We start from the raw sequence: 12496 nt of genomic DNA, 5'->3' as shown, positions 1-12496 counted from the left end.
CCTGTGGCTCAAGGAGTAGGGCGCTGGTCCCATATGCCAGAGGTGGCAGGTTCAAACCCAGCCCCGGCCAATAACCAAAAAAAAAAAAAAAAAGCAGAGCTAAAGATCTGTCCTAGTCACTCTGTACAGGCATTAGCCAAATAGTCTGTAACACTCCGACCTCTACTGCAGCAGATGTCTCTGTTATCTGTATGCCCTTCCCTTGTATGTGCTGGGCCTAGATAGTAACCTTGTAACTTCCTTAACCTTCTGTCGCCTTTGAGTACAAGTAGCCCACCCAGTACCAAGGGCACGGGCCAACCTGACCTTCCCTCGAGTCCCAAGACTTTCACGTCTGTCATGTCTCTCACATCCTTCACGACTTTCACGTGCACCCAAGCCTTAAAAAATGCATAAAAGAAAGGCAAGAGATCAAGTTGGGGGGCTTGGTTTTTAGTACACTAGTCCGCCGAGTCTCCTGGCCTTAGAATAAAGCCACCGCTTCCTCTTCCAGCTGGTGCCTAGAGTCTTCTGTCTGCTACAAAGGCACAAAAGACAAAAGATGGGATCAGCAGGTCTGACTCAGCTGCTGGCTGCAGCTAGCACCAAAGCACAAAGTCAGCTTTATTTTATAGCATAGCAGGGTTGTTTAAGGGAAAGTAGCATAGACAGAAGACATATTTTGGGTCTTACGACCCAATATGATTGGAAAATGTAAATAACTTTATCGAAAACAGATCATCCTGGCTCAGCACCTGTGGCTCAAGCGTCTAAGGCGCCAGTCACACACACCTGAGCTGGCGGGTTCGAATCCAGCCCAGGCCCGCCAAACAACAATGACAGCTGCAGCCAAAAAATAGCCGGGTGTTGTGGTGGGTGCCTGTAGTCCTAGCTACTTGGGAGGTGGAGGCAGGAGACTTGAGCCCAGGAGTTAGAAGTTGCTGTGAGCTGTGATGCCACAGCACTCTACCCAGGGCCACAGCTTGAGGCTCTGTCTCAAAAAATAAACAAACAAAAAAACAAACCCAGATCATCCTGTTAATGGTTTTTACTTAACTTCATTAACATATGTTAAGAAGTAAAAAGGGAAAGATCACAAGGGTCTCTGCATAGACCCTAAAGATGAACTAAACAAAGGAAGAGCTAGGTGACTTCTGGCAGAGGGAGCATGAAGAAAGGAATATGGCTGTTTGGGAAAGGAGGTAAAGCAGTTGGGGGTTCATTCTCTGAATGCTCCCCAGGCTGTAGGGGGGACCCTGCTGCCTCACAGCCTGCTCTCCACAGCTAGTGCATATAGTCCCAGCTACTTGGGAGGCTGAGGCAAGAGGATTGCTCAAGCCCAAGAGTTTGAGGTTGCTGTAAGCTATGATGTCATAGTACTCTAGATCACTCTACTCTGTCTCAAAAACAAAAAAAAGTGAGCAATTATGAGAAAAATAAGGAGAGAGTGAAAAGTTTTTTTCAGAATTGGCCAGAGATAAAACACCACCACAGAATCCTCTTCAAGCTCTTGGTATCACTCACCCCTTTAGCCACGATCAAGTTAAGGGCTTTTATTTGGGACAGACCCGGGAGATGGGGGCAGAGGGGCACCGGGACTTCATACCCAGAACCTTCAACTTCACAAGAAACTTCCTCTGGGGGCCAAAGGACTCTGGGCAGCAGAGCTCAAAGCAGGGCCAGAAGATGCAGCCAGGTCCACAGAGACGGGTCTGGTTCAAGGGCAAGACAGTGAAATCGTCGCAGCACTGCTCTATGGGGTTGTAGATGTGTTTCCCACACTTGGGTGCTGGCTGGCACAGCCACAGTCCTGAGCTGACAGGAGCATCTGCAGGAGACATTGCTGGTGAGAGTCCAAGAGGGAACAGAAGCTCAGTTCCCAATCTTTGTTCCCAAAGGCACCTCCTCCCTTCTCATTCTTCCCTGTCTTTGTCCTTACCTGTGGTTCCCCTTGAACACTGGAGGGAGAAGATGGTTATGCAGCAGACAGGCACTGTGGGGGAAAGGCCGAGAATGTGATACGTCTAGGCGAAGTACAGGGCTGGGTGGTTTAAAGGTGGAGGTTATCAAAAGACCAAGCTATGGGTGTTGAGAACTGCAGACTTCTTGGTACTTAACGACTTCATCCAAACCTCTGCATTAAGAGTCTTTTTTTTTTTTTTTTTGTGGTTTTTGGCCGGGGCTGGGTTTGAACCTGCTACCTCCGGCATATGGGACCTGCGCCCTACTCCTTGAGCCACAGGTGCCACCTGCATTAAGAGTCTTAATCAAACTCTAAAATTACTTCTAGCATTTAAGGCTGTGTTTCTAGAGTAATCCCACTTCCTCCCACTCCATAAAAAGGCCAATGCTGGCAGAAGAATTCACTGTTTGTTTCACAAAAAAAGTGTTGATAGGCAGACACTGTTCTGAATCCTCTCTTAGAGCAGGCACTTTAGAAAGCTTGCAATTATAAACCCTTTCTCTGCCCTCAGAGCTATAAATCTACAACCGGGAAACGTTTTCTTGTGGACCTCAGAACGTTTTCTTGTGGACCTTATCTCTTAGAAGTGCAAACCTTCGGGAAGACAACTCTTGTTCTCACTCCCAGATCCCATAGGAGGATAAGGCCAATTTTAGGTGGGTATCTTGCCTCATTGCCTTCTGTCATACAGATAGAAATTTGTTTTTCCTTTGGATAAGCACTGATTCACAAATCTAGATTGCTTTGGGCAGCGCCTGTGGCTCAGTGAGTAGGGCACTGCCCCATATACCGAGGGTGGCAGGTTCAAACCCAGCCCTGGCCAAACTGCAACAAAAAAATAGCTGGGTGTTGTGGTGGGCGCCTGTAGTCCCAGCTACTCGGGAGGCTGAGGCAAGAGAATCGCAGAAGTGTGAAGTTGCTGTGAGCTATGACACTACAGCACTCTACTGAGGGTGACAAAGCGAGAGTCTGTCTCTAAAAAAAAAAATAAAATAGATTGCTTAGTCACACTGACTAACCCCCATTAACATCCCTTGATGCCTTTCCTTTAGCATCCCCTAGGCTTCCAAAGTCTCTAGCCTTTTGTTTTCAAGGATTTCAGTTTAGTCTGCACTAGACTTTTTCTCCCTCTCACAATAGTTACTGAATATAACCTGTCCTTACCTCTCTAACTAGTGCCTGGTTTCATTTTGGGCAGTACACAACTCCAGGAATCACTGCCTGCCTTCCCCAACTGTAACCCACCAGGCTACAGTAAACAAAATTACTAACAGACCCTGACAGTTCCTCTCCAATGCAAAGAATCAACAAATATTAGTAAAGGACGGTGGTTTACATCTTATTTAAGATCATGCTTCCAGGTCCTATTGTATTGTTCGGATCAAAAGATGCTTAATAAATAAATGTCAGATAAGAAATAGTGGTTAAACTATAGAAGTTGTGGAGGAAAATTTCTTGACTTTGAATTCCAGCCCTTTACTTTGTGCTGTCTGTTCTGTTTTCGGGCTAATCAGTTTCTCACTTCTAAATAAAGTAATTAACACGATGTGGCTCAGTGAGTAGGGCGCCAGCCCCGTATACAGAGGGTGGAGGGTTAGAACCTGGCCCCGGCCAAACTGCAACAAAAAATAGTCAAGCGTTGTGGTGGGCACCTGTAGTCCCAGCTACTCAGGAGGCTGATGCAAGAGAATTGCCTAAGCCCAAGAGTTGAAGGTTGCTGTGAGCTGTGTGATTCCATGGCACTCTACCAAGGGCCATAAAGTGAGATTCTGTCTCTACCAAATAAATAAATAAATAAATAAGGTAATTAACAGGAAAAAAAAGATGGAGGTTATCGTTTGGGGCTCTGCCAGCACAATCATTATTCAGGCAGGCCCTGGGCAGCCTGCTTAGTCGCCCTTTGAGGTGATTAGGAGGGAAAGAGGTGGGAACGATGTAAGAGATAAGGAGGAAAATGAATCAGCTTGTGGTTTGGGAGCTGCATTGTGGATGGGATGAGAGATGTTTGGCTTTGGGGTCCTCCTGACCCAAGGTGCAGTGTTGTGGGGTCTTCACCCCTGAGGACGCTGTATGGAAGGAGACAGGTAAAGGGCTGGAACTTTCATCATCCTACTGACTGGGGAGGTGTGTATCACACCACATTCAATTTCTTTGAGAATCACATAAGCTTTGTGTCTTTAGGAGGAGACTGGGTAGTGTGAGTGACCCCAAAGCTGAACGCTGCAGACTGACTCATGGCTTCCTTTGGGCGGGAAGGTGTGCTCCAGACCTCAGGGTAAATGAATCAGGTTGGTCCTACCCCACATTGGGCTTCTAAGAATTTTCTGGCCCAGGCACTTGTGAGGGGAAAGTGACGGCTAAGTTCTAATCAGAAAGAATGCTTTGGTTCCTTTCATCTGGTTTCAAGTCCCTCTTTCCCAATCTGTGCTTCTACTCTATTTCCCAAGCACAATGTCTCTAGAAATGACAAGGGGACTTTCTATAAAACCACTTTTTTTTTTTTTTACTGTGGCATGATCAGAGTTGTGGTATGGTATGGAAACCCCACAAGAGCCGACCAAGAGTGGTGGTTCAAGCCCATAATCTTAGTCCTCTCAGAGGCTGAGGCAGGTGGATTACTACAGGCCAGGAGTTCAAGACCAGCCTCAGCAAGAGTGAGACGCTGTCTCTACTAAACAAAGAAAAACTGGCTGTGCATTGTGGGTACCTCTCATCTACTTGGGAGGTTGAGGCAGGAGATTCGCTTGAACCCAGGAGTTTGGGGGCTCTGTCGGCACACACAGCTATGAGGGCTAGAGCTAGTGACACACACATGCGTAGCTGTGGTTGCTAGTGCAGTGGTAGGGGCTGGAAATGGGAGGCAGGGCCAGCTGGATTTGCATGCACTGCTATGTGAGCAGGTGCTGGTGGCATGCATGTGGGTGGTTGCTGGGGCCACATGTGGGTGCATGCATTGGCACTGGGAGCTGTGCCCATAGGCTGCTACACAGGGTCTGCAAAGGGTCCCAGGGCCTATGTGCCTGCAGCAGCCCCTTTCTAAAGTCTTCCAAATTCTTAAAAAGGGTTTAGAAGACATTGGGTTTCATGACCAATTGGTGCTGATTTAATATGTAGATGACCTGTTCCTGGCCTCTCTCCAGTGTGGAAACATGCCACTGTCATCCTGCTTCCATACCAGCTTGTAATGGACACAGCACTATGTCTACCAGGAGTTCACTGTCTAGGACGGGATATGTCAGTGGGATTTTGACATTCTTCACTCCAGGATAAAAACCATTTTTCACGTCCCCAGAGTGGCTACAGTTTTACCAATACATGCCTTTCAAGGCACCAGGGTTTCAATCTCTCCAGGAAAAACAAGGTCACTTAAAGTAAAGAAGACTTAATAGACATGTGAAAGCAAAGGAGGAAACTGTGAGAAGCCAGGTGTTAGGAGCAGGAGGCTGTTGAGACACAGATGAAGGCTTCTACCAGGCAGACCACACTTGGTCTGCCCAGGGGTGGCTGCAGTCAGAGACTTATTTCTGAAAGAGACATTGCCAAATGCAGATAAAGCCATAGGCCCAGCACAGTGACTCATGCCTATAATCTCAGCACTTTGGGGGCCTGAGGCAAGAGGATCCCTGGAGACCAGAAATTTGAGACCAGCCTGGGCAACAAAATGAGACCCCACCTCTAAAAAAGTAATTGGGCGTGTTGGGTGGTGCATATTTGTAGTCCTACCCAGGTGATGGTTGAGGCAGGAGGCTTTCTTGAGCCCAGGAGTTCAAGGCTGCAGTGAGCTATGATTGCAGCATTGCAGTCCAGCCTAGGCAACAGTGTGAGACCCTGTGCCGAAAATAAATACAATACAGTAAAAGGGAGGAAAAAAAGAAAAAGGAAAAAGAAAAAAATCCAAAATGCCAACTTAAAAATCACACAATTTATTAGTTTATGGAGGAGGCTTTCTTTCTTATAAAGGGTTATAATCTGCAGGTTGGTTATTGGAACAAAATGAAAATTACCGCTTTCAGCAGAGACCAGAACAGACACTTCGAAGGGGATGGGGTGGGGAGGAGAGGGGAGCTGAACAGGAGTTTATGCTGAGCAGCTTGGTCAGCATACATATTCAACAGGTCACAGGAGGAGATATGAAGATTCATGAAGGGGGTTGTGGTGTGCAAGTGGGTTGAATAAACTCCTTGTTTGCTTTGGGGTGGTGACCTAACATTTAGACCCTATCACAGTTAGGCTTCTAGATCACAAAGTGAAGGAGGGCACTTAAGTGTGCAGCCTCTATAAACCAGCCAGAACCAGCCCATGGTGGCTGGTCTTCTAATCAGGAGAAAGTTAACTGAAACCAGTCTTTTGTCCAGTTAAAGTAGCTATGAGGTTGGGCTCATGCCTGTAATCCCAGAACTCTGGTAGTCTGGGGTGAGTGGATCCCTTGATCTCAGGAGTTCCAGATCCGCCTGAGCAAGAGTGAGCCCCATCTCTACTAAAAATAGAAAAACTAGGAGGGCATTGTTGCTAGCGCCTGTAGTCCAGCTATTCAGGAGGCTGAGGCAAAAAGATTGCTTGAGCTCAAGAGTTTGAGGTTGCTGCGAGGAAAGATGATACCACAACAGAGTTAGACTCTGTCTCAAAAATAGAAATACAAGATATAAATTTTAAGAGGCTAAACACATTTTTGTTATTAAAAGCATCTACTCCCTATGTTTACACTGGACTTTCTATTTCAATGGGTATTTTTTTCCTGTGGCGATATTAGCCATATTCCTGTAGCCTGTGTGGGAAAGGAATTCTCATAACCCTGACAAGAGTGTAACCATTTTAGAAAACAAGCAACCCCCTCTCCGGATTCCTGGAGTTCTCAAGGCCAGAGTTCCTGGAAACACCCTATCTGTATCCTGACCAGTACTAGGGATAAGCCCATAGTCCTTAGCCACAGGAGAGAAGAGATCCAGAGGGTACTCTAGGCTCATTTCCCATTATACTGATGAGGTTAATAAAAGTCTTTTGCAACTGTGTGGGAGCTGAGCTGACACGTGAAAACCATTCAGCTTTGCCTCTCTTAAAATCGTCCCTTGTCTCTGGATTGGCCTTCTCTCCTTTCTTGTGGACCCTCAGCCTGGTTCTATGCCAGAACCCCTCATCTTTACAGTGTGTTGGCCAGGAAAGGAGGCAGTGAGACCAGTCCAATGACCACTGCAGACCTTTGCTCTGCCCCTGCCCAAGGACCACCACTGCACACTAATTACCAGGACTTGGTACGTGGTACAAAAGTGTTCTGCCACCAGGATCTCCCGTTCTGCCACTTCCATCATCACTCTGTCCCTGAAAATTCTAGTGGTAGGCTGGGATTTCCCCTGGGATCTGGGATTAGTGACCCAATTCCCCCAACACCTTCCCTCAAATGCCTGAGGAACAGGGATAGGATTCTGTGGACTTTGTCCGCTGGGCTCCTGCCTATCCTGCTGGTGAGCCTCTGCCCCCCCATTCCTTCTCTTTCTTTTCTCACACACTGCAGGCAGTTATTTTTCCATCCCCTTCTGAGACACACCATGGGGCCGTCTCCTCAAAAACCTGGCCAGGCTGGGTTCAAAAGGAGACATCAAACCAAAATAATTCCACGACAGCACTGCCCGACCCCAACATACATTAGATAACGGAAACCAAGAGCCAGAGAATGGAACTTTTCATTTAAACATTCGCAGTGATCTTGAAAATTTCATAACCCCCAATGGCAAGTGGTCCAGGGTTACCTATCTTCAACCTTTTTTCTTCCTCTGGGGTCATCCTTCACTTTGCCAAACCTACAGCATCTTTCAGCTGCCACCTCAACCTTCTTCATCTGACTCAGAATTTGACCCCATTGACCACTCTGCCCCCCATCTTATGCCTCTCCACCTCCTGAACCTTCTGCCACCATTTTCTGTCCCCAACTCCCCCACCACCACCTGACTGCTTTTCTCCTCCACACACCTGTTCTCAGGGACAGCCTCCGCAAGCTATTTTAGCCTTACATGAACTAACAGGAGCTGTGGACATTATCAGAGTCCATGTCCCCTTTAACCTAGAAAATCTCTCCCAAATTGAAAAACATCTTAGATTCTTTTCAAATGACCCTACCCAATTTACAAAAAAAAATGAATATTTAACCCAGTCCTATGACCTCTCATGGCGGCACATTTACGTGGTACTTTCCTCCACCACCACTCCTGAGGAAAAGACCCATATTTGGGCAGCAGCCACAGCCTTCGCAGATACCTCACGTACCCATGATCCAAACCATTACCCGCTGGGGGCGACGACAGTACCCACTGAAGATCCTAAATGGAATGATCAAGAGGAATCTCCCCACCTTCCAGCCAGGGCCACCTTTCCAAGACAGTGATTGAGCTGGGATTTGAACTGCCTGAACTCCTAGGACTAACTATCACAGACTAAAGGGGCCCAGGCTCTCTGTGCCCCACCGTTACCATCTCAGACCACCACTGTACCATCTCACTAACAGAGCCCTGGGTTTGTCTTCTGGTTGCTGGTAAGAGAATTTTCTTTCTTGAATATGGGGGCCACAGACTCAGTACTGCCTGATTTTTCAGGGCCCTTACTCTCTTCCATTTCTGTGGTTGGGGTTGGTGGAACCCCCTGTACCCCACTTGTCAGTTAGAACACCCGACATTCTCCATTCCTTCCTCATAATTCCTAGATGCCCCACTCCCCGGCTTGGCCGAGACCTGCTATCTAGACTCGAAGCCACTTTCACCTTACACCCATCACCCAAAACCGACGACACCTCTCAGCTCCCCAATTCTGTTAGTGTGTTGTGTTCTCAGCTCCCCACCCTTCTGTTACTTGCCTCTAAAGCCTCTCCCTATCTATACAAATGTCCCTCATACGGGCTTTATGTCAGCTCAATTCTAAAGTTTGGGACACCTTAACCCCTTCAATCACTCTACACCATCAGCCCTTTATAATCACCCTTTCTGACCCTTCACATCTCCCCAGATGACCTCAGTATCCCCTTAAACCCCATGATATAAAGGGACGCCAATCAATTCTTAATCGCTTCCTAAAAAACCACATTCTCCAACCCACCTCTTCCCCATGCAACACTCCTATCGTAGCAGTCCCCAAACCTAATGGCTCCTTCCCATTAGTCCGAGATCTACAGGCAGTCAATGAGGCCACTGTTCCAATAACTTCCCTTGTCCCAAACCTCTATACCCTCCTCTCCACTATCCACCCTTCCACCACACACTTTACCGTCCTTGACTTAAAAGACTCCTTTTTCACTATTGCTCTCCAACCCAACTCCCAAGATTTATTCACCTTTGCCTGGACTGACCCAGACACCAAGTTAACTCAACAACTAACCTGGATGGCCCTCCCCCAGGGGCTTAGAGATAGCCCCCACCTTTTTGGCCAAGCCTTAGCCTCAGATTTCAAAATGTTCAGGCCAGGGTTGTCATCTGTTATACAAAGGACTTACTCCTTCCCTCATTGCTTCTATCTCTGATACTATCTCTCTCGTAAACTACCTTGGGAATCTGGACTATAGGGTTTCCTCCAAGAAAGCTCAGTTAGTCAAAACCCAAGTCATCGGGCAGTGCCTGTGGCTCAAAGGGGTAGGGCGCTGGCCCCATTGGCCGGAGGTGGCGGGTTCAAACACAGGCCTGGTCAAAAAACTGCAAAAAAAACAAAAAACAAAAAAAAACCCCAAGTCATCTGCCTTGGCATCTCTCTCACCCCTTCCACCCAGAGCCTAACTTCGAATGGAAAAAACTTATTGCCACCTTACTCCTCCCACCTCTAAAACAGGTCTCCTTTCCTTTGTCAGCTTAGCCAATTTCTTTCATCTGTGGATTCCCAACTTTGGCATTTTAGCTAAGCCACTGTGTCAGGCAGCCATTGGGGACCCTAATGAACCTTTGCTCCCTGAGCCCTTCCTTTCTCAACCTTTTTTTTTGCAGTTTTTGCAGTTTTTGGCTGGTGCTGGGTTTGAACCCACCACTTCCGGCATATGGGGCCGGCGCCCTACTCCTTTGAGCCACAGGCACCGCCTGCTTTCTCAACCTTTTATGAAACTCAAGCAGGCTGTACTTCAAGCTTCATCCATTTTCCTTCCCCATCCTTCCAAAGTCTTTTTCCTCTATGTTGGTAAGTGTAAGGTATTTGCCCGTGGCATACTCAGTCAAACCAAAGGACCTGATCATCTTCCCATAGCATACTTTTCTAAACAGCTAGACAAAACAATAAAAGGTTGGCCTTCTTGCCTCCACACCCTAGCAGCAGCTTCATTTTTAGTCCAGGAAAGCTGCAAATTCACTTTCACCCAGCCCCTCCACGTTTACAACTCCAGTTCTCTTCCAGAGAATCACTTAAGCCCAGGAGTTGGAGGTTGCTGTGAGAAGTGTGACACCACGGCACTTTACGGAGGGTGATAAATAAATAAATAAAATAAAATCTTCCCTTGTCCCTGGATTGGCCTTGTCTCCTTTCTTGCGGACCCTCACCCCAGTTCTATGCCAGAACCTCTCATCCTGTACTTCCAGAAATATCCTACCAAGTCTAGAGACTTTCTCTCTTAATCATGGCATATTCAATCGCATTCCTGGCCTCCATTACCTTTATCCCTAGTATCACCTCGGTCTTGCATAAAGGGGTAAAAGCTATATCCTTTGGGGAAACTTTATCCTTCCATTCTAGTGTTTGAAGGCAGCTCCTGGCTTCGCAGAGGGTCCCCTAAATATCTAAGCCTTAATATTCATTGGGAATTTGGCTCAGATAAAAGTTGATGGGATGAGACAAGAAGCAATGAAAATTTTGCAAAAGAAGAAAAAATGGGAGGATCTAATACTATCTATCTTAAGACCTATTCTAAGGCTATCATAGTCAGCATAGTGTGGTATTGGAAAATAAATAGATACGGGTGGCGCCTGTGGCTCAACGAGTAGGGCGCCGGTCCCATATGCCGGAGGTGGTGGGTTCAAACCCAGCACCAGCCAAAAACCAAATAAAAAAAAAAAAAAAGAAAATAAATAGATATAAGGATCAACAGAACAGAATAGAGTCCAGAAATAGAGAAAGGTAGTACTTTTCAACAAAAGTGAATCTCCTAAACCTCACACTCCATAAAAAAATTAAAACAAAAATAGATCACAGATCTAAATGTAAAATGTAATCTATATAACTGAATGCAACATGACCAAATATTAGATTCCAGAATGTCCTGTGACTCTGCTCCCCAGGACAGTCACACCTGGCAGAGGGCTGGTTGGCCAAATTCTTGCCCAGAGACAGAGAGGAAGAGAGTGCATCAGCAGGAGGGTGGGAGGGAGAGACAGACACATGCAGGACAGGGTTGCTTTGTTACCCACAGATGGGAAGGCAGAGAACTCAGCAGAGACCACATATCTGAGCACATGTCTGGGGGGGACACAGACAACCACGCTCCATCCCCAGCTTTCCCCTTCCACAGGCTGGACTGGAATCAGACCTGTGCCTGGGGACAGATCCTGGTGATAGGGGATGACATGCAGTCGGGCTTCTTTCCTGGGACCTTGAACCTCACAACCGTCAGGTTCTGAGAGCCCAAGGACTCCAGGCAGCAGTGCTGGAAGCAGGGCCAGAAGGTGCAGTGGGGGCCACAGAGCCAGGTGTGGTTCAAGGGCAGGATGAGCCCCTCATCACAGCACTGCTCCAAGGGGCTGTAGGGCTGCTCCCCACACCTGGGTGCTGGCTGGCACAGCCACAGTCCAGGATCTGGAATAATCAGAGCTGGGTGGGCTCCAAGGACCAGCCTGGGACCACCCCCCACCCCAAACCCTAGTGCCATCTTCTCTCTTTCACTACACCTGTTCTCACCTGTGAGTCCTGAGTTGGAGCCCAGGTGACCAAAAATGAAGACAGCAGCTGAGAAGCAGAAGGGGAATGAGAATGAAGCTGAGATCACCTGTCATGGCCATGGGTCACAAGGTGAGGTCACTGGGCTTCTTAGTTTGCTGGTAACAGCTCAGAACAGACTTTGGGACTGACTGTGGGTGCAGGTCCTAGGACTGGGCTTCACAGGGAGAGAAGTGTAGGGAGGGCTCTGGGAAGAGGTAAGCTTTTGAAATTTGCAGGTCAGGAGAGAGATCGCAATGCAGGCAGAGATGACATAGGAGTGAATATGAGGTGAGGAGCCAAGAATTAAATAGGGAAGAGGGAATTAAGTTGCAGGTTCAAAGCTGCATTAGGGATGTAATAACACTAGGGATAAGCTCAAGTTGGGGCTGGGATCTCCTTACCAAAGATTCTGGGCATCATGGTTTAGGTTTCAGAGCAGCCGATGGAGAGTGGCAGCAGAACTGTCAGGGACTTTATATGAGAGCAACCCAGAAATTACGAAACTGCTGGAAAGGGTGGAGCATGACGAGTCATAGATATGTGTAAGTGAAACAAATATGTCAATAGAATGATAAAATGCTCTGGACCTGTTCCAATGGCTGTCAGACCCCTCAAAACCCCAGAGTAAATGCTATTCTGGAAACTTTCAAAGTTGTGATTCTAGAAAGTGTCTTTCTTTGAATG

The 12496-nt window shown here is 47.3% G+C and overlaps 2 protein-coding genes across 2 annotated transcripts; both read right to left on the bottom strand.

Annotated features, from left to right (window-relative positions):
* Window positions 1-1532: 1532 nt before the first annotated feature.
* LOC128596574 (insulin growth factor-like family member 3) lies at window positions 1533-8216 on the bottom strand. The gene is made up of 3 exons (XM_053606153.1): window positions 8201-8216; window positions 1919-1972; window positions 1533-1807 (listed from the first exon to the last, which is right to left on the bottom strand). The coding sequence occupies exons 1-3, from the start codon at window positions 8214-8216 to the stop codon at window positions 1533-1535; spliced, it is 345 nt and encodes a 114-aa protein (XP_053462128.1).
* A 3201-nt stretch (window positions 8217-11417) lies between these two features.
* Window positions 11418-12232, bottom strand: LOC128596573 (insulin growth factor-like family member 4). Its single transcript, XM_053606151.1, has 3 exons — window positions 12214-12232; window positions 11792-11839; window positions 11418-11689 (listed from the first exon to the last, which is right to left on the bottom strand). Exons 1-3 carry the CDS (start codon window positions 12230-12232, stop codon window positions 11418-11420), a joined length of 339 nt encoding a protein of 112 aa, XP_053462126.1.
* Window positions 12233-12496: the final 264 nt, after the last annotated feature.

Source organism: Nycticebus coucang, chromosome 10 (genome assembly GCF_027406575.1).
Source record: "Nycticebus coucang isolate mNycCou1 chromosome 10, mNycCou1.pri, whole genome shotgun sequence".
Taxonomy (NCBI): domain Eukaryota; kingdom Metazoa; phylum Chordata; class Mammalia; order Primates; family Lorisidae; genus Nycticebus; species Nycticebus coucang.
The sequence above is the reverse complement of the archived record's forward strand: the minus strand, read 5'-3'. Positions and strand labels throughout refer to the sequence as shown.